This window comes from Oncorhynchus tshawytscha, unplaced genomic scaffold, assembly GCF_018296145.1.
Source record: "Oncorhynchus tshawytscha isolate Ot180627B unplaced genomic scaffold, Otsh_v2.0 Un_contig_2371_pilon_pilon, whole genome shotgun sequence".
Lineage (NCBI taxonomy): Eukaryota > Metazoa > Chordata > Actinopteri > Salmoniformes > Salmonidae > Oncorhynchus > Oncorhynchus tshawytscha.
Genome location: NW_024609230.1, coordinates 78,570 through 105,129, shown reverse-complemented (window position 1 = coordinate 105,129; position 26,560 = coordinate 78,570). Strand labels below are relative to the sequence as shown.

General features: G+C 46.0%; 1 protein-coding gene across 6 annotated transcripts in view; it reads right to left on the bottom strand.

Annotated features, from left to right (window-relative positions):
- Positions 1-5,252: 5,252 nt before the first annotated feature.
- The window catches only part of hdac9b (histone deacetylase 9b), a 64,528-nt gene continuing 43,220 nt past the window's right edge, over positions 5,253-26,560 (bottom strand). For all 6 annotated transcript variants that reach the window (XM_042314570.1, XM_042314571.1, XM_042314568.1 and 3 more), the window contains 6 exons: positions 24,391-24,522; positions 21,802-21,917; positions 19,724-19,849; positions 16,634-16,820; positions 16,101-16,318; positions 5,253-6,259 (listed from right to left, as the gene is read on the bottom strand). In XM_042314570.1, coding sequence (XP_042170504.1) covers positions 5,885-6,259; positions 16,101-16,318; positions 16,634-16,820; positions 19,724-19,849; positions 21,802-21,917; positions 24,391-24,522 — 1,154 coding nt within the window. In that variant the 3' untranslated portion in view covers positions 5,253-5,884. The remainder of the gene's footprint in view (positions 6,260-16,100; positions 16,319-16,633; positions 16,821-19,723; positions 19,850-21,801; positions 21,918-24,390; positions 24,523-26,560) is intronic.

Below are 26,560 nucleotides of genomic sequence, written 5' to 3'. Positions count from 1 at the left end.
CAGCACAGACAGAGGTTCTGTCCCATATCCTGCTGCCGGAGCCCCAGGAGGCGGAACTCCTCATGGGAACGCTCCAGCTCATTATTTAGGCCTCAGCACAGACAGGAGTTCTGTCCCAAATGGACCCTGTTCCCTATATCAGGGCTTCTCCAAGTGGGGTACTGCAGCTAGATCTCAAAATATATTACAAATGAGAGATTTTGATTTACATACAATATATATTTTTAAATGAATAGTACTAAGAACAAAAGATGAAACCAATTTTGGCCAAAGGATGAGTGGAATAAGTTTATGGTGTGTATTATAATACAATGTAACATATTTCATCTAAAATGTATGTTTTAACCCTGGGCAGCATGGGCTTGGGAGGCTCACAGGGATAGTGGTATCTACAGTACTCCACCAATTCTACATTTTTCCACTCACTATGTCTTTTTTATATATACATACATGCAATGTAATTGAAGCTTTAAAACTGCAACATTTTATCTCTGCCCATAAAAAAATTGCAGGATATTATTGTTAAAGCTGCAAAAACCAAAAAATCTTTACTCATGACGAAATGTGTAGAATTACAGAAAATTTGCTTGAAAACTACAATATTTTCTCTCTGATGTCAAAAGGCAGGACTTTAAAATGTTCCTTCCCAGGGTCCATGATTTGGTTTGACAGGCCATGCACTGCCGAAGTCAAAGTCAAACGCCTTGTTGTAAGTAGTACACTATATAGGATAGGAATGCCATTTGGGAAGCACTAGGGACCAAATTCTGAGAATTTGAGGTGCTTTGGGAGAGATTAATTGACAGGAAGTGTATCATCATCTATCACACACACACACACGCACCCACACACAACATCCCAATCTTTAGAGCACACTATGCTCTCCTAATGAAGACCCCCCTACACACTATGCTCTCCTTATGAAGACCCCCCCTGCACACTATGCTCTCCTTATGAAGACCCCCATACACACTATGCTCTCCTTATGAAGACCCCCTACACACTATGCTCTCCTTATGAAGACCCCCTGCACACTATGCTCTCCTTATGAAGACCCCCTGCACACTATGCTCTCCTTATGAAGACCCCCCTACACACTATGCTCTCCTTATGAAGACCCCCTACACACTATGCCTCCTTATGAAGACACACACTATGCTCTCCTTATGAAGACCCCCTGCACACTATGCTCTCCTAATGAAGACCCCCTGCACACACTATGCTCTCCTAATGAAGACCCCCTGCACACTATGCTCTCCTTATGAAGACCCCCCCCCTGCACACTATGCTCTCCTTATGAAGACCCCCCCTGCACACTATGCTCTCCTTATGAAGACCCCCTGCACACTATGCTCTCCTAATGAAGACCCCCTGCACACTATGCTCTCCTAATGAAGACCCCCTGCACACTATGCTCTCCTTATGAAGACCCCCTACACACTATGCTCTCCTTATGAAGACCCCCTACACACTATGCTCTCCTAATGAAGACCCCCTGCACACTATGCTCTCCTTATGAAGACCCCCTGCACACTATGCTCTCCTTATGAAGACCCCCTGCACACTATGCTCTCCTAATGAAGACCCCCTGCACACTATGCTCTCCTTATGAAGACCCCCTGCACACTATGCTCTCCTTATGAAGACCCCCTGCACACTATGCTCTCCTTATGAAGACCCCCCTGCACACTATGCTCTCCTTATGAAGACCCCCTGCACACTATGCTCTCCTTATGAAGACCCCCCTGCACACTATGCTCTCCTTATGAAGACCCCCTGCACACTATGCACACCCTGCACACTATGCTCTCCTAATGAAGACCCCCTGCACACTATGCTCTCCTTATGAAGACCCCCTGCACACTATGCTCTCCTAATGAAGACCCCCCTGCACACTATGCTCTCCTTATGAAGACCCCCCTGCACACTATGCTCTCCTTATGAAGACCCACCCTGCACACTATGCTCCCCCTGCACACTATGCTCTCCTATGAAGACCCCCTGCACACTATGCTCTCCTTATGAAGACCCCCTGCACACTATGCTCTCCTAATGAAGACCCCCTACACACTATGCTCTCCTAATGAAGACCCCCTGCACACTATGCTCTCCTTATGAAGACCCCCTACACACTATGCTCTCCTTATGAAGACCCCCCCCCCTGCACACTATGCTCTCCTAATGAAGACCCCCCTGCACACTATGCTCTCCTTATGAAGACCCCCTGCACACTATGCTCTCCTAATGAAGACCCCCCTGCACACTATGCTCTCCTTTTGAAGACCCCCCCTACACACTATGCTCTCCTTATGAAGACCCCCCCTGCACACTATAACTCTGTGCGGAGAGGAAATAGGTATGTTTTCTTGCTTCCTCCCCTGCTTGGCCACCCTTTAAAAATGCTTGTTTGCTTTTACAACTGGGTCTGTGGGCACCTTGGGGAGGGCTGGTGCAGATAGATGGGGACTCCATTATTTGTTCTGCCTTTGTAACAGCTCATTTAAAACCACAAGGGCAAGAGGCCCCAAGACAGATGGCATCAACTTAAAAAATAATCAAGGTTTAATTTGACTCTGAATACTTCCTAATATAAGGTAACATTACAACTTTGTGAATGTTCCGGAAGAAGTATCTGGAAGCTTTGAGGGAAGAAGGCTGAAACTGAAAGAATAAGAAATGGTTGCCCAATATTTGCTACATTTGCAGCAGTTACTTTGGCTACAGAAATGTCACTGGAGACAAATAACAACCATCCCAAACAGGCTACCTTAAATAGCAGAAAACTGCTCAAGGGTCTGAGCTGTGATCTTTCCTATTGTCATTATTGCGTGTAGTGTGAAATATATCAAGTCTTACCAGTGCAAGAAAGAACTAAGCCTGGGTGTGAAATTGCTTAAGCTCAGTTTAAGTCTCAGTGCAAGTCATACCTATCACCCACTCCTAGCCTAGCCTCACCTAGTCTTAACTGCTGTAATGCTGCTGCTAGGAGCCTCTCTGCTCATCAAAGAGCTGCTTAGAAAGCCCCTTAAGCTCTCCTTTAAAGGGTTACACAGATCCCAGAGAAATGAGGAGCTGGCCTGTGTTTAGTGGGTTATGTGACTGAGTGTGGGAAAGTGGGCTAATGGTTTAGTTTAGGGGGAGACATCTGAGATGTACAATAACATGAACACAGTCTTGTGTTGGGTCTTGAATGTGAAAAATGAAAATCTATGTCCCAAAATAAGGCTATGGGAAGTTGGAAGTATAGACTCAAGCTCTATGACATGTTAGAAACATCCTCTACAAAGACCAGAAAGTTGCACAGTTGGGGAATGAACTTTATTTTATAAAAGAAAGGTTTGTAGCACAAGGCAGAAAAAAGGAGAACAAACGCAAACAGCTATGAACAGAATCCAGGGACCCCCCACGGGTAGAGAAGGGGCCCCGTTACAGCCCAATCAAAGAAGCAAGGGAACAAGACTGACATTGTTCCGATTGAAAGTGATTTTTACACTACAAACATTAGAATGGGCTGAGCTAAATGTACAGTATGAGTCAGACAGGCAGACAGACAAACTGACAGACATAGTTTATGTCTTTCACAGGAACCCAAACACAGAACCCCATAGTCATATTTTATATATTGACAAGACAAACGAAACAGGAAAAAAAAGTTACAGCTTTACATACATTGATTGACCACTTTAAGACCAGAGTCGACATGTTGCATGGGGCAATTTCAAGAGGGAGTCAGGGGTGGGGGATGGGGAGAAGGAGAGAGATCCCATCTTGTTTTTTATTTTATTGAAGTAACATCAAACCTGCGTGTGGAGGTAAGCATGTCACTGGGGAGTACGAAGGAAGCGATTCCCTTTAAAAAAGGGTCTCCCTTAACCATATCCCCACTCGCTTTGTAATTCGCCTTGACAGTAAATCAATTCTCAAGCCTGGCCCCTTGGACTCCTACAACCCTGGGTCCTCCTCTCCCCTAACATTCCTGCACACATGAATCATTCCGACTCCTGGCTTCTAGAAGGCATTTCCTGCCCGCCCTCTACTCTCTCCTTCTTTCTCTCTCTCTCTCTCATTCTCTCTTTCTCTCCCTCTCCTTCTCTCTCTCTCTCTCTCTCTCTTTCTCTTCCTCTACTTCTCTCTCTCGCTCTCTCCCTCTCTCGCTATTTATCTTCTTCTATTTCTCTCTCTCTCTCTCCTTCTCTCTCTCTCTCACTCTCCTTCTCTCTCTCTCTCTCTCTCTTTTTCTCTTCTTCTATTTCTCTCTCTCTCACTCCTTCTCTCTCTCTCTCCCTCTCTCGCTATTTATCTTCTTCTATTTCTCTCTCTCTCACTCTCCTTCTCTCTCTCTCTCCCTCTCTCGCTATTTATCTTCTTCTATTTCTCTCTCTCTCACTCTCCTTCTCTCGCTCTTTCTCTCCCTCTCTCGCTCTTTCTCTCCCTCTCTTTCTCTCTCATTCTCTCTGTTAGTGAATCCTCTGTTGAAAGTTGGGCAGGAACCTGGCTGAGCTTTGATTTGGACCCAGAGGGGGAGGAGGAGGAAGAAGAGAAGGAAGAGGAGGTCGAGGAAGAGGAGAACGAGGAAGATTAGGACGACACGGCATCTCAACACAGGACCGTGGCAAACCAGGATGATTTTGTTGTTTTGTTCTTGCTATATTCCCTATATAGCACAGAACTTTTAACCTGAGGCCTAAGGGATACACATTTGAGAAGCAGACCTGGTCCTATGGCCTGATGGAGCTGACTGCCTGCACCATCCATCATCTATCCATCCATCCATCCATATATCCCTCCCTCCCTCCATCCATCTATCATCTATCCATCCATCCATCCATCCCTCCCTCCCTCCCTCCCTCCCTCCCTCCCTCCCTCCCTCCCTCCCTCCCTCCCTCCCTCCCTCCCTCCCTCCCTCCCTCCCTCCCTCCCTCCCTCCATCCCTCCATTATCTATCCCTCCCTCCCTCCATTATCTATCCATATATCCATCCATTCATCCCACCATCCATCCATCCATCCATCATCATCATCTATCTATCCACCATCTATCCATATATCCATCCATCCATCCATCTCTGCATCCATCCATCTATCCATCCATCCATCCATCCATCCATCCATCCATCCACTGATTTACCATTTGCTCCTCCACTCTGCAGTACTGTACATCAATAAACAGTCTCATTCCCAGTGTAGGCTGGCTGTACTCAGTCGTAAGGGTGTGCTGTGTTGTGTTAAGGTTGAACAATACATTCTCTCTCATACAGACATGAGCATGCTTCCTTATTTTCATGTCATTTTCAGAGACCACTGAACACAGAACATCACAGCTTTTTGGAGAACGACGGAGAATATGACATTTGAATAAAACAACAACAGTTAGCAAGTTAAAGTTGAAGTGAATTGATGGCATAAATGTTACACTATGGGAACATAAAATGGCATTCATAAACTGTACAACGGTTAAACTTTCCATCCCTTCTAGAATATTCTCTTACGCTAAATCTACTGTATACATACATACTACATTCTGTCAATTGAGCAGAACCTGAAAACAATCAAAGCAGTTCCTTAGAAGTAAAAAAAGAAGGAGCACTCTTCTAGTAAATCTTCTCTTCATGTTATATACAGCACGGTGAAACATACTTTACATTACAGATCACTTCACAAAGTTCACAAACAGAGAGTCAGTCTGGTGGGGGTTTGGGGTGCGGCTGCACTTCACTGAGACAGTGTCACATCTCAGGGCAGGGAGAGGACTGCCTGGGGAGTCCTAGTCGGCTCTGTGTGTGTGTTGGCTGCAGTGTGTGTGTGTGTGTGTGTGTGTGTGTTTGTGTGTACGTATGCGTCTCTGAATGTCGCAGTGTGTGATCTCCTTCATCTTCTGCCCCCTCTCAGATCATAGCTCTTATCACCAGCTGACCTTTGACCTGGTGGAGTGAGGCCCTCTGCTCCGCCGCTAGGCTCTGACTGGACAGGGACTCGTCCTCGCTGTCGATTGGCTCCTCTTTGACCTTTATGACCCCCAGGTGGTGGTGGGCCTCTACGATGGAGGACAGCTCCCCGAGAGAGCTGTTGCTGCCACTGCTGTTGCTGGAGCGAAGGGTGTGTTTCTGGATCACGCCACCAGGGGGCATCCTGTCCTCCTGCATGTCCATCCTCTCATCCTCCATCCTCCGGGTGTTGTCCTCCTCCTCCTCTGACTCCTGCAGGTGTGGGTTGACCAGGGAGCTGGGCTGACGGAGTTGCTCGATGGACTTGGACAGCAGCTGCAGAGAGGTACAGCATCAGAGGTAATTTAGTTATAATGCTCAACAGACAGATTCATTATTATTTCACAATTCATCTTTACGTTTTATTATGAGTTTGACCTAGCCAGTAGAGGGTGTTCTGTGCAAAGCAACACAAGTCAAATTCATCCAACATAAGACTACATTTCCACATAAATAAGGCTACACAGAGAATGCAGTCACTGGTGCTGTCTCCTTAAGAGCATGCCCCAGACAGTACTATGAGGCGCTGCTATGGGTTTCATGTCTCAACATCTAGTTAAGCTTTTTGTTAGACAACAGAAATTGGAGCAATCACTTAAACACCTTAACCATTGACAGCTTGTAAGATAGCACAAACACTTTGGCGTAAGAACGTAGGCCTGGTATAAATACCTCTCCGGCAGAGAATTAGCCTCTTTATCTTGGTATTAGTCAACGCTTTTTATACCTCCCTCTAAAATCCTCTCTAAGCTCTTGTAAATGTCCATTAGTGATTAGTGGCCCCTATTGTTGGTGTAAAAACCTTACAAAATACTAACCTTGCAAAACAATCCTGCGCCATAGTGCTACTGTTATTCCTACCATTACTGGTGCTGCAACTGGTTCCAATACTGCTACTACTGCTGCTGCTGCTGCTGTTACCACTACCGCTAATGCTAACGCTACTGCTGCTGTTTCCACTACCGCTAATGCTACTGCTGCTGTTATCACTACCGCTAACGCTATTGCTGCTACTGTTAACACTACCACTAATGTTAACACTACTGCTACTGCTACTGTTACCACTACCATTACCTACTACTGCTACCACTACCACTACCACTACCACTACCACTACTACTGCTACTACTGCTGTTACCACTACCACTACCGCTATTACTGCTACTGTTACCACTACCGCTGCTGTTACCACTACCATTACCGCTACTACTGCTACCACTACCACTACCGCTACTACTGCTACTGTTACCACTGCTACTGCTACTGTTACCATTACCGCTACTACTGCTACTGTTACCATTACCGCTACTACTGCTACTGTTACCACTACCACTACCGCTATTACTGCTATTGCTACCACTACCAATACTGCTACAACTGCTGCTACTGTTACCACTACTGCTACTACTGCTACTGTTACCACTACTACTGCTACTGTTACCATTACCGCTACTACTGTTACTGTTACCACTACCATTACCACTACTACTGCTACCACTACCACTACCACTACCACTACTACTGCTACTGCTACTACTGCTACTGTTACCACTACTAATACTGCTACAACTGCTGCTACTGTTACCACTACCGCTACCGCTACTACTGCTACTGTTACCACTACTACTGCTACTGTTACCATTACCGCTACTACTGCTACTGTTACCACTACCATTACCACTACTACTGCTACCACTACCACTACCACTACTACTGCTACTACTGCTACTGTTACCACTACCACTACCGCTATTACTGCTACTGTTACCACTACCGCTATTACTGCTACTGTTACCACTACCATTACCGCTACTACTGCTACCACTACCACTACCACTACTACTGCTACTGTTACCACTACCACTACCGCTATTACTGCTACTGTTACCACTACCGCTACTACTGCTACTGTTACCACTACCACTACCACTGCTACTGTTACCACTACCACTAGCGCTATTACTGCTACTGTTACCACTACCGCTATTACTGCTACTGTTACCACTACCATTACCGCTACTACTGCTACCACTACCACTACCACTACTACTGCTACTGTTACCACTACCACTACCGCTATTACTGCTACTGTTACCACTACCGCTATTACTGCTACTGTTACCACTACCATTACCGCTACTACTGCTACCACTACTACTGCTACTGTTACCACTACCACTACCGCTATTACTGCTACTGTTACCACTACCGCTACTACTGCTACTGTTACCACTACCACTACTACTGCTACCACTACCACTACCACTACTACTGCTACTGCTACTACTGCTACTGTTACCACTACTAATACTGCTACAACTGCTGCTACTGTTACCACTACCGCTACCGCTACTACTGCTACTGTTACCACTACTACTGCTACTGTTACCATTACCGCTACTACTGCTACTGTTACCACTACCATTACCACTACTACTGCTACCACTACCACTACCACTACTACTGCTACTACTGTTACCACTACCGCTATTACTGCTACTGTTACCACTACCACTACCGCTATTACTGCTACTGTTACCACTACCGCTATTACTGCTACTGTTACCACTACCACTACCGCTATTACTGCTACCACTACCACTACCACTACTACTGCTACTGTTACCACTGCTGCTACTGCTACTGTTACCATTACCGCTACTACTGCTACTGTTACCATTACCGCTACTACTGCTACTGTTACCACTACCACTACCGCTATTACTGCTATTGCTACCACTATCAATACTGCTACAACTGCTGCTACGGTTACCACTACTGCTACTACTGCTACTGTTACCACTACTACTGCTACTGTTACCATTACCGCTACTACTGTTACTGTTACCACTACCATTACCACTACTACTGCTACCACTACCACTACCACTACTACTGCTACTGCTACTACTGCTACTGTTACCACTACTAATACTGCTACAACTGCTGCTACTGTTACCACTACCGCTACCGCTACTACTGTTACCACTACTACTGCTACTGTTACCATTACAGCTACTTACTGCTACTGTTACCACTACCATTACCACTACTACTGCTACCACTACCACTACCACTACTACTGCTACTACTGCTACTGTTACCACTACCACTACCGCTACTACTGCTACTGTTACCACTACCGCTATTACTGCTACTGTTACCACTACTTACTGCTACCACTACCACTACCACTACTACTGCTACTGTTACCACTACCACTACCGCTATTACTGCTACTGTTACCACTACCGCTACTACTGCTACTGTTACCACTACCACTACCACTACTACTGCTACTGTTACCACTACCACTAGCGCTATTACTGCTACTGTTACCACTACCACTGCTACTGTTACCACTGCTACTACTGCTACCACTACCACTACCACTACTACTGCTACTGTTACCACTACCACTACCGCTATTACTGCTACTGTTACCACTACCGCTATTACTGCTACTGTTACCACTACCATTACCGCTACTACTGCTACCACTACCACTACCACTACTACTGCTACTGTTACCACTACCACTACCGCTATTACTGCTACTGTTACCACTACCGCTACTACTGCTACTGTTACCACTACCACTACCACTACTACTGCTACTGTTACCACTACCATTACCACTACTACTGCTACCACTACCACTACCACTACTACTGCTACTAGTACCACTACCATTACAGCTACTACTGCTACCACTACTACCGCTACTATTGCTGCTCCTACTACCTGTTACCACTACCGCTAATGCTACTGCTACTACTGCTGCTGCTACTGCTACCACTACTACTGCTACTGTTACCATTACCGCTATTACTGCTACTGTTACCATTACCACTACCGCTATTACTGCTACTGCTACCACTACCAATACTGCTACTACTGCTGCTACTGTTACCACTACCACTACCGCTACTACTGCTACTGTTACCACTACTACTGTTACCACTACCACTACCGCTATTACTGCTACTGTTACCACTACCGCTATTACTGCTACTGTTACCACTACCATTACCGCTACTACTGCTACCACTACCACTACCACTACCGCTACTACTGCTACTGTACCACTACTACTGCTACTGTTACTGCTACTACTGCTACTGTTACCACTACCACTACCGCTATTACTGCTACTGTTACCACTACCGCTATTACTGCTACTGTTACCACTACCATTACCGCTACTACTGCTACCACTACCACTACCACTACTACTGCTACTGTTACCACTACTGCTATTACTGCTACTGTTACCACTACTAATACTGCTACAACTGCTGCTACTGTTACCACTACCGCTACTACTGCTACTGTTACCACTACTGCTACTGTTACCACTACCACTGTTACCACTACCATTACCACTGCTACTGTTACCACTACCACTACTACTGCTACTACTGCTACTGTTACCACTACCACTACCGCTATTACTGCTACTGTTACCACTACCGCTATTACTGCTACTGTTACCACTACCATTACCGCTACTACTGCTACCACTACCACTACCACTACTACTGCTACTGTTACCACTGCTACTGCTACCATTACCGCTACTACTGCTACTGTTACCATTACCGCTACTACTGCTACTGTTACCACTACCACTACCGCTATTACTGCTATTGCTACCACTACCACTACTGCTACAACTGCTGCTACTGTTACCACTACTGCTACTACTGCTACTGTTACCACTACTACTGCTACTGTTACCACTTACCACTACTGTTACTGTTACCACTACCATTACCACTACTACTGCTACCACTACCACTACCACTACTACTGCTACTGCTACTACTGCTACTGTTACCACTACTAATACTGCTACTACTGCTGCTACTGTTACCACTACCGCTACCGCTACTACTGTTACCACTACTGCTACTGTTACCATTACCGCTACTACTGCTACTGTTACCACTACCATTACCACTACTACTGCTACCACTACCACTACCACTACTACTGCTACTACTGCTACTGTTACCACTACCACTACCGCTATTACTGCTACTGTTACCACTACTATTACTGCTACTGTTACCACTACCATTACCGCTACTACTGCTACCACTACCACTACCACTACTACTGCTTGTTACCACTACCACTACCGCTATTACTGCTACTGTTACCACTACCGCTACTACTGCTACTGTTACCACTACCACTACCACTACTACTACTGTTACCACTACCACTAGCGCTATTACTGCTACTGTTACCACTACGGCTATTACTGCTACTGTTACCACTACCATTACCGCTACTACTGCTACCACTACCACTACCACTACTACTGCTACTGTTACCACTACCACTACTGCTATTACTGCTACTGTTACCACTACCGCTATTACTGCTACTGTTACCACTACCGCTACTACTGCTACTGTTACCACTACCACTACCACTACTACTGCTACTGTTACCACTACCATTACCACTACTACTGCTACCACTACCACTACCACTACTACTGCTACTAGTACCACTACCATTACAGCTACTACTGCTACCACTACTACCGCTACTACTGCTACTGTTACCACTACCACTACTATTGCAGCTGCTACTGTTACCACTACCGCTAATGCTACTGCTACTACTGTTGCTACTGTTACCACTACTACTGCTACTGTTACCATTACCGCTATTACTGCTACTGTTACCATTACCACTACCGCTATTACTGCTACTGCTACCAATACTGCTACTACTGCTGCTACTGTTACCACTACCGCTACCGCTACTACTGCTACTGTTACCACTACTACTGTTACCACTACCACTACCGCTATTACTGCTACTGTTACCACTACCGCTATTACTGCTACTGTTACCACTACCATTACCGCTACTACTGCTACCACTACCACTACCACTACTACTGTAACCACTACTACTGCTACTGTTACCATTACCGCTACTACTGCTACTGTTACCACTACCGCTATTACTGCTACTGTTACCACTACCACTACTACTGCTACTGTTACCACTACCACTACCGCTATTACTGCTACTGTTACCACTACCACTACTACTGCTACTGTTACCACTACCACTAGCGCTATTACTGCTACTGTTACAACTACTACTACTACTGCTACTGTTACCACTACCATTACCACTACTACTGCTACCACTACCACTACTACTGCTACTACTGCTACTGTTACCACTACCACTACCGCTAATTCTGCTACTGTTACCACTACCGCTATTACTGCTACTGTTACCACTACCATTACAGCTACTACTGCTACCACTACTACCGCTACTATTGCTGCTCCTACTGTTACCACTACCACTACCGCTACTATTGCAGCTGCTACTGTTACCACTACCGCTAATGCTACTGCTACTACTGCTGCTGCTACTGCTACCACTACCGCTACTACTGTTACTGTTACCAATACCACTACCGCTATTACTGCTATTACTGCTACTGTTACCACTACCACTACCGCTATTACTGCTACTGTTACCACTACCGCTATTACTGCTACTGTTACCACTACCATTACAGCTACTACTGCTACCACTACTACCGCTACTATTGCTGCTCCTACTGTTACCACTACCACTACCATTGCAGCTGCTACTGTTACCACTACCGCTAATGCTACTACTGCTACTGTTACCACTACCATTACCACTACTACTGCTACCACTACCACTACCACTACTACTGCTACTACTGCTACTGTTACCACTACCACTACCGCTATTACTGCTACTGTTACCACTACCGCTATTACTGCTACTGTTACCACTACCATTACCGCTACTACTGCTACCACTACCACTACCACTACTACTGCTACTGTTACCACTACCACTACCGCTATTACTGCTACTGTTACCACTACCGCTACTACTGCTACTGTTACCACTACCACTACCGCTATTACTGCTACTGTTACCACTACCACTACTACTGCTACTGTTACCACTACCACTAGCGCTATTACTGCTACTGTTACAACTACCACTACTACTGCTACTGTTACCACTACCATTACCACTACTACTGCTACCACTACCACTACCACTACTACTGCTACTACTGCTACTGTTACCACTACCACTACCGCTAATTCTGCTACTGTTACCACTACCGCTATTACTGCTACTGTTACCACTACCACTACCGCTATTACTGCTACTGTTACCACTACCGCTATTACTGCTACTGTTACCACTACCATTACAGCTACTACTGCTACCACTACTACCGCTACTATTGCTGCTCCTACTGTTACCACTACCACTACCGCTACTATTGCAGCTGCTACTGTTACCACTACCGCTAATGCTACTGCTACTACTGCTGCTGCTACTGCTACCACTACTACTGCTACTGTTACCATTACCGCTATTACTGCTACTGTTACCATTACCACTACCGCTATTACTGCTACTGCTACCACTACCAATACTGCTACTACTGCTGCTACTGTTACCACTACCGCTACTACTGTTACTGTTACCACTACCACTACCGCTATTACTGCTACTGTTACCACTACCGCTATTACTGCTATTACTGCTACTGTTACCACTACCACTACCGCTATTACTGCTACTGTTACCAATACTGCTATTACTACCGTGCTTCTACACCTGCATTGCGTGCTGTTTGGGGTTTTAGGCTGGGTTTCTGTACAGCACTTTGAGATATCAGCTGATGTACGAAGGGCTATATAAATACATTTGATTTGATTTTTGATTATTACTGCTACTGTTACCACTACAATTACAGCTACTACCATTACAGCTACTACTGCTACCACTATTACTGCTACAATTGCTGCTCCTACTGAACCTTTTGAGGATCTCAGGATCAATGCCAAATCTTTTTAGTTTCCTGAGGGGGAATGGCTTTGTCGTGCCTTCTTCACGACTGTCTTGGTGTGTTTGGACCATTCTAGTTTGTTGTTTATGTGGACACCAAGGAATTTGAAGCTCTCAACCTGCTCTCAACCATGCAGTCCACTACAGCCCCGTCGATGAGAATGGGGACGTGCTCGGTGAACCTTTTCCTGTAGTCCACAATCATCTCCTTAGTCTTGGTTATGTTGAGGGATAGGTTGTTATTCTGGCGCCACCCGGCCAGGTCTCTAAGCTCCTACCTATTGGCTGTCTTGTCGGTGATCAGGCCTCCCACTGTTGTGTCGTCAGCAAACTTAATGATGGTGTTGGAGTCGTGCCTGGCCATGCAGTCGTGGGTGAACAGGAGGGGACTGAGCACGTACCCCTGGGGAGCTCCAGTGTTGAGGATCAGTGTGGCAGATGTGTTGCTACCTACCCTCACCACCTGGGGGCGGCCCGTCAGGAAGTCCAGGATCCAGTTGCAGAGGGTGGTGTTTGGTCCCAGGATCCTTAGCTTAGTGATGAGCTTTGAGGATACTATGGTGTTGAACGCTGAGCTGTAGTCAATGAATAGCATTCTCACATAGGTGTTCATTTTGTCCAGGTGGGAAAGGGCAGTGTGGAGTGCAATAGAGATTGCATCATCTGTGGATCTTTTTGGGCAGTATGCAAATTAGGGTAGGTCTAGGGTTTCTGGGATAATGGTGTTACCAGCCTTTCAAAGCACTTCATGGCTACGGATGTGAGTGCCACGGGTCTGCTGTTGCTACTGCTACCACTACCACTACCGCTACTACTGCTACTGTTACCACTACTGCTAATACTACTACTGCTGTTGTTGCTGCTACCACTACTACCGCTACTATTGTTGCTGCTACTGTTACCACTACCACTACCGCTACAACTGCTGCTGCTACTGCTACAGCTACTGTTACCACTACCGTTACTGCTACCCTTTGCTACTACAGTACAACTCCTATTGCTACTGCTACTTCTACCCCTGCTGCTGCTACCTCTACTGCTACCATTACTACTGTTACTGCTACTGCTGTAAATGAATTGGGCCAATGGCTAAGATCCTTCTAAATAAACACAGAGCTCATCTCTGATTAGTAGACATTTATAACCTCCTCTTAGTGAGAGAGGTGCTTTGGTCTAAAGGATCTACTGTTATTGACCTGAGTGCTCACATCAGGGGTGATAGGGTAGCTAGGGTTATTTGTTTAGATAACCATCCAATACCCCTTCCTCCCGTCAAACAAATGCACCTTCAAGCTCAAGGAATGCTTGTGCATAGCAAAACCTATTTTGAGTCACTGCATTATTTTTTTGTATATTGATTAAGAGGGACTAGAATCAGAACTAAGGAAGTGTTTTAAACAGTCCTCCATTGGGAAGTTTGACTGGGGAGACTTAAACTGTGTAGTTAGGGTGTTTTGAGGCCCTTCCTTGTTAGTTTTAAGTGAGAGTTTTGCGTTTTGTTGCTCTCAGATTCCCATGGCTGTTTGAGGGCTTGTGCATTGGGACAGATCAGTGTGAGAGCAACACAATGCTGCCTTTCACTGTGTCTCTCTGGCTGTGTCTCTGTATGTCCGCCACCTCAACCACTCACTTCCCGTGGCTGAATAATTGCACTCTGCCAATGGCACGGTCACCACAGCCTGCTCACAGAAACACAAATATTGCCACAGAGGAACAAAAGCGTGTATTCTGGGGCCATTTGAACTTGGCTGAATTGAATTTCACAGGGTTTGCATGCGAATGCCACTGATGCCTTAAGCTATGATAACAGAATTAGTGCTATGGGAAGCATTTCTTCCCCTATTTGAAGTCAGGCTCAACTTGTTTACTTAGCAGAAATAGCACAGGGAGGCTGAGCCGGGTGGAAGGGCTCTGTAAACACAAAGCAGCTACCACAGAAAGTTTGATAAGACTAAATATAGCCTCAGAATTTGTGTGTACAAACTGCTGAAATTAAAATCCCCACTGGACACACACTTGGTGATTTGAATGTATAGGTTGCATGTATTATTTACAGGCGATATGGGGTCCAGTTACTCTCCGGGGATTTTAGTGTACAGCAAAAGTACAGTAAAGGTCATTTAGCTGATTGATGTGGATCAGTTTAGTTTTCTACATCATAATGAATGGACAGGGGGACCTGATCCTAGATACACACTCCTACTCTGCTGCTGGTACTGTTTCTTACCTTATTGATGTGGATCTGCTGCTGGTATTGTTTCTGCTTCTCCAGGAAGTGCTGGTGTTGCTGCTGGATGACCAGCTGAGCCAGGGTGCTCTGGGGCAGAGGGGCTGACTGGGTCCGGTTCAGGGGCCGGTGCTTGGGTAGCTTGGGTCTGCTGTTGGAGGAGGGCCTGTCCTTCATGGCCAGAGGGGAGTGGGGGTGGGCGGGCATGGAGCCTTGACCTGGAGGGGCAAGATGGCGGCACTAAGATTCAACGTTCCAAATCTACACTAATTCCAACTCATTTAATTCATGATCTTCATGACCACTTCTTAAACTAATTATAAGCAATATTTAATCATTCAATATCTCTCCCATTCAAAGTGGTGTAATTCTATTGCCCAGTAACCTGGTCAGATTGTAGTCTTGGACTGAAAAGTTCCACTGTGATTTCCATTGAGTATGCTTTTTAGTCCAGGACTAAGCTTAATCAATGTCTGGGAAACGGGCCCTACATCTCGGTTTAAGTCTGTCTCAGTGTAAGGATAAGGACTCACCAGAGGAGGAGAGGATCTTCTGGCGTCTTATCTGTTCCTTCTGAAGGAGGTGTTGGAGCAGAGCCTGATGGCTGGGGGACACCTTGGTCTCCATGGAGGTCACCGTGGGCATGGGCACAGGCCCCAGGAGCTGCCCTGGTAGACCATGCCTGACCTCCCCAGTCTTCTCCTTCAGCCCGATGGCAGCCTGAGAGAACACAGAGACACACAGAGCAGGGGCTTAGAAATACAACTGAGGATTAAAGTTCTCACAATATAATAGTGCTTCTATATATTCTATTACATTTTCATTCCCAAAAAACTGAGAAGAGTTGTCATTTTGTGCAGTCAGTTTTTTTTCTGCATTATTTGCCAGAAACACTTGGTGTAATTTTTTTTTCGACAATCACCTCTTCAAATGGTTACACTCTTTCTATCCAGCTGATGTACCAGACAGGTCTCAATGTAAGGAATGTGTCAGGGAGCTAAAAGTGATGTATCATTTGGCCCTTATCTGGACTGGAGCTAGCTGTACTTGACCGGGCAAGGGGCCGCTGGGACGTTTTAAAAAGCTGTGATTAATGAGGTCATATAGAGAGAGATAAGAGGAGGCCTGACAACAGACTCTTAACAACATCTAACATCTAAGTGGAATAAAATAATCTGGGGTTAAAGGTCGTTGCCCTGCTGCCGTATGTATAATCCTGACAGCCACTGATGCTGAAGTCTTTCAACAGCCAGACAAGGCAGAGAACATCTCTCAAACTACACTTCCCTTTGTTTTCAGTGAAAACCTGACTTTGTTATCTAAGAATCTATTGTTGGCTAAAACCTTTTTTGAACCACCTGGCTATGTATTACAAAAGTGGTTCAATTAAAAGAGTTAAAGAATGTTGTTCTACAAATTAAAGACTACGGTAGTTGATAGCTATCTACGTAACAAATTAGAAATCCTCTCTCTAATGGCCTCTGTTTGTGAGAAGGTGTAAAAGCTAGCCAGCTAGCTAACCACGATCAGGTCAAGGGTGGCTGGTTGTACTAGCTAGCCAGGATCAGGTCATGGTGGCTGGTTGTACTAGCTAACCAGGATCAGATCAAGGGTGGCTGGTTGTACTAGCTAACCAGGATGAGTCATGGTGGCTGGTTGTACTAGCTAGCCAGGATCATGTCAAGGGTGGCTGGTTGTACTAGCTAGCCAGGATCATGTCAAGGGTGGCTGGTTGTACTAGCTAGCCAGGATCATGTCAAGGGTGGCTGGTTGTACTAGCTAGCCAGGATCATGTCAAGGGTGGCTGGTTGTACTAGCTAACCAGGATGAGTCATGGTGGCTGGTTGTACTAGCTAACCAGGATCAGGTCAAGGGTGGCTGGTTGTACTAGTTAGCCAGGACCAGGTCAAGGGTGGCTGATTGTACTAGCTAGCCAGGATCAGTTCAAGGGTGGCTGGTTGTACTAGCTAGCCAGGATCAGTTCAAGGGTGGCTGGTTGTACTAGCTAGCCAGGATCCGGTCATGGTGGCTGGTTGTACTGGCTAACCAGGATGAGTCATGGTGGCTGGTTGTACTGGCTAATCAGGATCAGGTCATGGTGGCTGGTTGTACTGGCTAACAAGGATCAGGTCATGGTGGCTGGTTGTACTAGCTAACCAGGATGAGTCATGGTGGCTGGTTGTACTAGCTAACCGGGATGAGGTCATGGTGGCTGGTTGTACTAGCTAGCCAGGATCAGGGCATGGTGTCTGGTTGTGCTGGCTAATCAGGATCAGGGCATGGTGGCTGGTTGTACTGGCTAACCAGGATGAGTCATGGTGCCTGGTTGTACTGGCTAACCAGGATGAGTCATGGTGGCTGGTTATACTGGCTAACCAGGATCAGGGCATGGTGGCTGGTTGTACTGGCTAACCAGGATGAGTCATGGTGGCTGGTTGTACTGGCTAACCAGGATGAGTCATGGTGGCTGGTTGTACTGGCTAACCAGGATGAGTCATGGTGGCTGGTTGTACTGGCTAACAAGGATCAGGTCATGGTGGCTGGTTGTACTAGCTAACCAGGATGAGTCATGGTGGCTGGTTGTACTAGCTAACCAGGATGAGTCATGGTGGCTGGTTGTACTAGCTAGCCAGGATCATGTCAAGGGTGGCTGGTTGTACTAGCTAGCCAGGATCATGTCAAGGGTGGCTGGTTGTACTAGCTAGCCAGGATCATGTCAAGGGTGGCTGGTTGTACTAGCTAGCCAGGATCATGTCAAGGGTGGCTGGTTGTACTAGCTAACCAGGATGAGTCATGGTGGCTGGTTGTACTAGCTAACCAGGATCAGGTCAAGGGTGGCTGGTTGTACTAGCTAGCCAGGACCAGGTCAAGGGTGGCTGATTGTACTAGCTAGCCAGGATCAGTTCAAGGGTGGCTGGTTGTACTAGCTAGCCAGGATCAGTTCAAGGGTGGCTGGTTGTACTAGCTAGCCAGGATCCGGTCATGGTGGCTGGTTGTACTGGCTAACCAGGATGAGTCATGGTGGCTGGTTGTACTGGCTAATCAGGATCAGGTCATGGTGGCTGGTTGTACTGGCTAACAAGGATCAGGTCATGGTGGCTGGTTGTACTAGCTAACCAGGATGAGTCATGGTGGCTGGTTGTACTAGCTAACCGGGATGAGGTCATGGTGGCTGGTTGTACTGGCTAACCAGGATGAGTCATGGTGCCTGGTTGTACTGGCTAACCAGGATGAGTCATGGTGGCTGGTTATACTGGCTAACCAGGATCAGGGCATGGTGGCTGGTTGTACTGGCTAACCAGGATGAGTCATGGTGGCTGGTTGTACTGGCTAACCAGGATGAGTCATGGTGGCTGGTTGTACTGGCTAACCAGGATGAGTCATGGTGGCTGGTTGTACTGGCTAACCAGGATCAGGGCATGGTGGCTGGTTGTACTGGCTAACCAGGATGAGTCATGGTGGCTGGTTGTACTGGCTAACCAGGATGAGTCATGGTGGCTGGTTGTACTGGCCAACCAGGATCAGGGCATGGTGGCTGGTTGTGATGGCTGACCAGGATCAGGGCATGGTGGCTGGTTGTGATGGCTGACCAGGATCAGGTCATGGTGGCTGGTGGTACTCACGTTGATCTGTGAGGAGGTGGCGGAGAGGCCCAGGGTGATGTTGGGTAAGGAGGGAGACGTGTATAAGCTCAGAAGGTTGGACATGGAGCCCTCTGGACGAAATAACCTAGGCTGTGATGGCCAGCGCTGAAATGACAGGAAAGAGAGGGAGGGAGAGATAGAGACAGATAGATAGAGGGAGAGATTTAGAAAATCGGACTATGGAACATTTATAAGAGCAACAAGAGCACTGTAATAAACATTAATGCACTAAGACGGACGACGTTCCGGCTCCCTGCAGTATAGCAGAAAGATATGCGCTATTACTGACGGATGATCAAAATGAGTACCACTTAAAAGTGTGTCATCAAATTGTAGGATATTGTGAAGACAACATGATCAGGTATCGTTTAGCATCACCCCCCCCCGCCCCCATCCACCAGAAATCTACCCTTCTCTTCAAAAGATCTCTGTACCCCGTCCCTGGTCTTCCCATCCTCCAGCCCCAGGCCTCACCCTCCTCAGGCTACTCTCTCTACCAGAGAACATCAGTGTAGCTGGGGCATGCTTCCTGTACCCAGCAGGGCCAGCAGAGCAGTCTAGCAGCATGTGGTTCTGGAAGGGCCGTGTTTATCCTTCCAACCCCCTCTAGTATTCAGTGACCTGAACAGGGATATCCGGCCTGTATTCCACCCCAGGGACCCGTTCCCTCTGAAAAAGGATACCTAATGTAACGGTGCACAAACACGACTTGCTTTTGCAACAGGCATGAGGCCTTCGGTTAGCCCCCGCCAGTTAGCCCCCACTAACAGTCCCGCCACAGTACGTTTCATGAGAGAACGAGTCTCAGCTTTGGGCTGATACAATAGCAATCCTGTGTGTTTATGTTGTTAGCATGTGGGTGGGTGTCTTTGGCTACCAGCGCCTGGGATATCAATTAAGCTCCACGGTTCCCCCCCTCCTATCCCCCTCCACCCCAATGGCAGGCCTGTTACTCCCCTCTCAATGTCACTGAGGTCCCTGAAAGAGTAAACATCGCTGGTTAAAGAAAACACAGCTGCTCTGTTAAAGATGGTTCAGGGATGTATCATATCTGCCACCCGCTAGAACGCAGTGTTTTGTGAGGCTGGGGTCCTAGGAGAGCCCCTGCCCCCGGCTAGTTACTGAGTCATGAATCTATTGGGGAAGGCCTCAGAAGGAAGGGAACAACTCACAGGGCTGTGGTCAGACAGCTCAGTGACAGATATACTATGACACGCCAACAGAAGGCTTAGCTTGGATTCTTTTAGACTGCTTCTGGAATATTTTTGTTGTTGTTGAATATTTGGATTCTCTTTTAGCGTAGAGTAGCTAAATAGCTTGCACGATACGTGTTGAGCAAGGGAAAACATCAAGAGGTATGAAAATTGTGAATCGAGATACTGGATGAGGCATTTTTAACCACAAAACCATAGGGAAACACACAGGGATCCAATATGCTTTCTGCCCTGAGAATTTATAGAGATTGAATTGCAACAAAAATTTTGCTGCCAATATTGCCTCACCATAAGAGTTCATGCCATGGATATGCAAACGCTTTGCATTTCACCCTTTATGAGAAATAAGACATAAGAAGAAAAAGGAAAATAAATAGTAAGTAGAAAGAAAGAAGTAAAGCAGGTGTGTATTACATGTCGACATTATGGGAGAGCTGTGTCTCTTCACCCTCAGTGTGGGGAGTCATTTCTACTGGACTGTAACAGACTGAACGCTTAGAGACAGACGGCAGGGACAACTGGCTGTTTTCATAGCTGCACACACACACACACACACACACACATACACAGGCAGGCAGGCAGACAGACACCCCGTGTGAGACATGACTTAAGAAGTTAGATTTTCACGAATCAGATTATTTATCTTGAATCCACTTGAATCAATTAAAAGTCACCGTAGTGTGTAGAGGATAAATACGAGCGGTCTGGCTACTGTTCTTTAGCTTTTGCTTTGGTTGCTCCTTGGGGTTTAAGCCGGGTCACTGTGAAGCACTTTGTGACAACTGCTGATGTAAAAAGGGCTTTATAAAATAAAATGGATTGATTGATGGTCTGGGTTCGTACCTCGGTTTTTGTGGTGGTGGGGAGAGAGGAGGGCCCGTTCTCAGCCCCCAGGGCGCTGGAGGCTCCGATGGGAGAGCTGGGTCCTGAGCCTGGGGCACTGTTAGTTACTGTAGAGTCTGTGAAGCGGACAGAGATAATGTTAGTGACTGTAGAGTCTGTGAAGAGGAAAGAGATAATGTTAGTTACTGTAGAGTCTGTGAAGAGGACAGAGATAATGTTAGTTACTGTAGAGTCTGTGAAGAGGACAGAGATAATGTTAGTGACTGTAGAGTCTGTGAAGAGGACAGAGATACTGTTAGTGACTGTAGAGTCTGTGAAGAGGACAGAGATAATGTTAGTGACTGTAGAGTCTGTGAAGAGGACAGAGATAATGTTAGTGACTGTAGAGTCTGTGAAGAGGACAGAGATAATGTTAGTGACTGTAGAGTCTGTGAAGAGGGATAATGTTAGTTACTGTAGAGTCTGTGATAATGTTAGTGACTGTAGAGTCTGTGAAGAGGACAGAGATAATGTTAGTGACTGTAGAGTCTGTGAAGAGGACAGAGATAATGTTAGTGACTGTAGAGTCTGTGAAGAGGACAGAGATAATGTTAGTGACTGTAGAGTCTGTGAAGAGGACAGAGATAATGTTAGTGACTGTAGAGTCTGTGAAGAGGACAGAGATAATGTTAGTGACTGTAGAGTCTGTGAAGAGGACAGAGATAATGTTAGTGGCTGTAGAGTCTGTGAAGAGGACAGAGATAATGTTAGTGGCTGTAGAGTCTGTGAAGAGGACAGAGATAATGTTAGTGGCTGTAGAGTCTGTGAAGGGGACAGAGATAATGTTAGTGGCTGTAGAGTCTGTGAAGAGGACAGAGATAATGTTAGTGGCTGTAGAGTCTGTGAAGAGATAATGTTAGTGACTGTAGAGTCTGTGAAGAGGACAGAGATAATGTTAGTGGCTGTAGAGTCTGTGAAGAGGACAGAGATAATGTTAGTGACTGTAGAGATAATGTTAGTGACTGTAGAGTCTGTGAAGAGGACAGAGATAATGTTAGTGTAGAGTCTGTGAAGAGGACAGAGATAATGTAGAGTCTGTGAAGTCTGTGAAGAGGACAGAGATAATGTTAGTGACTGTAGAGTCTGTGAAGAGGACAGAGATAATGTTAGTGACTGTAGAGTCTGTGAAGAGGACAGAGATAATGTTAGTGACTGTAGAGTCTGTGAAGAGGACAGAGATAATGTTAGTGACTGTAGAGTCTGTGAAGAGTACAGAGATAATGTTACTGTGGCTGTAGAGTCTAATGTTGTGAGGGGACAGAGAGATAATGTTAGTGAGTCTGTGAAGAGGACAGAGATAATCTGTGAGTCTGTGAGAGGACAGAGATAATGTTAGTGGCTGTAGAGTCTGTGAAGAGGACAGAGATAATGTTAGTGGCTGTAGAGTCTGTGAAGAGGACAGAGATAATGTTAGTGGCTGTAGAGTCTGTGAAGAGGACAGAGATAATGTTAGTGGCTGTAGAGTCTGTGAAGGGGACAGAGATAATGTTAGTGACTGTAGAGTCTGTGAAGAGGACAGAGCTCATGTTAGTGGCTGTAGAGTCTGTGAAGGGGACAGAGATAATGTTAGTGGCTGTAGAGTCTGTGAAGGGACAGAGATAATGTTAGTGGCTGTAGAGTCTGTGAAGAGGACAGAGATAATGTTAGTGGCTGTAGAGTCTGTGAAGAGGACAGAGATAATGTTAGTGGCTGTAGAGTCTGTGAAGAGGACAGAGATAATGTTAGTGGCTGTAGAGTTTGTGAAGGGGACAGAGATAATGTTAGCGACTGTAGCGTCTGTGAAGGGGACAGAGATAATGTTAGTGACTGTAGAGTCTGTGAAGAGGACAGAGATCATGTTAGTGGCTGTAGAGTCTGTGAAGGGGACAGAGATAATGTTAGTGGCTGTAGAGTCTGTGAAGAGGACAGAGATAATGTTAGTGGCTGTAGAGTCTGTGAAGAGGACAGAGATAATGTTAGTGGCTGTAGAGTCTGTGAAGAGGACAGAGATAATGTTAGTGCCTGTAGAGTCTGTGAAGAGGACAGAGATAATGTTAGTGGCTGTAGAGTTTGTGAAGGGGACAGAGATAATGCTAGTGACTGTAGCTTCTGTGAAGAGGACAGAGATAATGTTAGTGACTGTAGAGTTTGTGAAGAGGACAGAGATAATGCTAGTGACTGTAGCTTCTGTGAAGAGGACAGAGATAATGTTAGTGACTGTAGAGTTTGTGAAGAGGACAGAGATAATGCTAGTGACTGTAGCTTCTGTGAAGAGGACAGAGATAATGTTAGTGACTGTAGAGTTTGTGAAGAGGACAGAGATAATGCTAGTGACTGTAGCTTCTGTGAAGAGGACAGAGATAATGTTAGTGACTGTAGAGTTTGTGAAGGGGACAGAGATAGAGATTGTTATTGGCTATAGAGAGGACATAAATAGACATAAAGGAGTGACAGGGAAACAAGCTCCTAACACCATAATGTGTCCTTTGGCTGCACCATCACAGCTCTCTATGTCAATACAGAGTTATGACACAGCAGAACTGCTACAATATGTGTCAACAACAATCATACCCATCATTTCTAGGGCCCTCTTCTTGTAGGGGGTCATGACGTTGCTGTCTTTCCTCTTCAGCAGTGGACTACTCCTCCTCTCTGCTACCTTCTGCTTCAGTCTAGACTTCACCTTCAGGTTGGGCTCTGAGGCTGGAGGAGGACAGAGAGAGGAGGGAGAGAGGGGATGGTTTAGTAAGACTCAGGCTAGAGGAGGACAGAGAGAGAGAGAGGGAGAAGGGGAGAGAGAGAGAGAGAGAGAGAGAGAGGGGGGGGATGGTTTAGTAAGACAGGCTAGAGGAGGACAGAGAGAGAGAGAGGGAGAGGGAGAGAGAGAGAGAGAGAGAGAGAGAGAGAGAGAGAGGATGGTTTAGTAAGACTCAGGCTAGAGGAGGACAGAGAGAGAGAGAGAGAGAGAGGAGAGCGGGAGAGAGAGAGAGAGAGAGACTGAGGCTGGAGAGGTTATGGTTTAGTAAGAGGAGAGAGAGAGAGGGAGTGGTTTCTTAAGACTGAGGCTGGAGGAGAGAGAGACTATGGTTCAGCATAGTTCATCAGGTCCTTCGTACTATACTCCATGTACTAGATCTATTTATATGCCTGTAGTGGTTGATGTTGGTGGCCACTGTCACTAACAGAAGACAGCCACCAATCAGCTTGAGTTCCCTCAAAGAAATGTTTACCAGTGGGAGGGACTGTAGCTCACGCCTGACAGGATTCCAAAGATGGTTTTGATATATTGTAGACCCGACCAGGACAGAATGACACATACCCTCCATATCTTTAAACACAATCCTAAAAATGAGGAACAACTCAGCAAGATCAGAATAGTGGTCCTGTCCTTTTAATACATTTAAACCTGTAAGAAGAAGTATAGACACAGTTCTGGTAGTTTCTCTTCAACCAAATGACACCATTTCATTTCAGAGAGAAGATTCTGAGCTGTTTGAGGAGATGCAATGAGTCAAGATTGGGCCCATTTCCACCTCATCTGGTCTAAATTAGGTTGAGCAACATACAGGGTCTCTCTAAGTGAAGTGGTCGCTACCTGCTGCCCTGGTGACCACAGCCTGATACAGTAGCAGCAGTTAAACTAACACAAACGCATGGCAGATGTTTCAGATACGTTCCTCACACCATCCCCACATTCCTAATGCAAAGCAGAGATACCACCCCAAACACACACACACACACACACACACACACACACACACACACACACTCCAATGTCACTGGACAAACACGTCCCAGGCTAAATTAATCCAGACCCACTTTTAGATGAAGTCCTAATGGACAGCCTCTGTTTGACAGGAATATGAAGAAAGTCAAGTAGTGACAGAGAGAAGTTGAGAGAGTCACTACTGGACTGCTACCAAGGAGTAGGAAACATGGACAAATCACATGGAACCAAGCCAAATGATCAGCTCCTACTATTTATTTATTTGATTTATTTCACCTTTATTTAACCAGGTAGGCCAGTTGAGAACAAGTTCTTATTTACAACTGCGACCTGGCCAAGATAAAGCATAGCAGTGTGAACAGACAACAACACAGAGTTACACATAAACAGACGTACAGTCAAAAACACAAAAGAATAGAAAAATGTATGTACAGTGTTTGGAAATGTAGAAGAGTAGGGAGGAAAGGCAATAAACAGGCTCTAGAGGCGAAAATAATTACAATTTAGCATTAATACTGGAGTGATAGATGTGCAGATGATGATGTGCAAGTAGAGATACTAGGATGCAAAAGAGCAAGAGGTTAAGTAATAATATGGGGATGAGGTAATCGGGGTGCTATTTACAGATTGGCTGTGTAAAGGTACAGTGATTGGTAAGCTGCTCTGACAGCTGATGCTTAAAGTTAGAGAGGGAGATATAAGACTCCAGCTTCAGTGATTTTTGCAATTCATTACAGTCATTGGCAGCAGAGAACTGGAAGGAAAGGCGGCCAAAGGAAGTGTTGGCTTTGTGGATGACCAGTGAAATATACCTGCTGGAGCGCGGGCTACGGGTGGGTGCTGCTATGGTGACCAGTGAGCTGAGATAAGGAGGGCTTTACCTAGCAAAGACTTATAGATGACCTGGAGCCAGTGGGTTTGGCAACGGATATGTAGTGAGGGCCATCCAACGAGAGCATACAGGTCACAGCGCTGGGTAGTACAGTATATGGGGCTTTGGTGATAAAACGGATG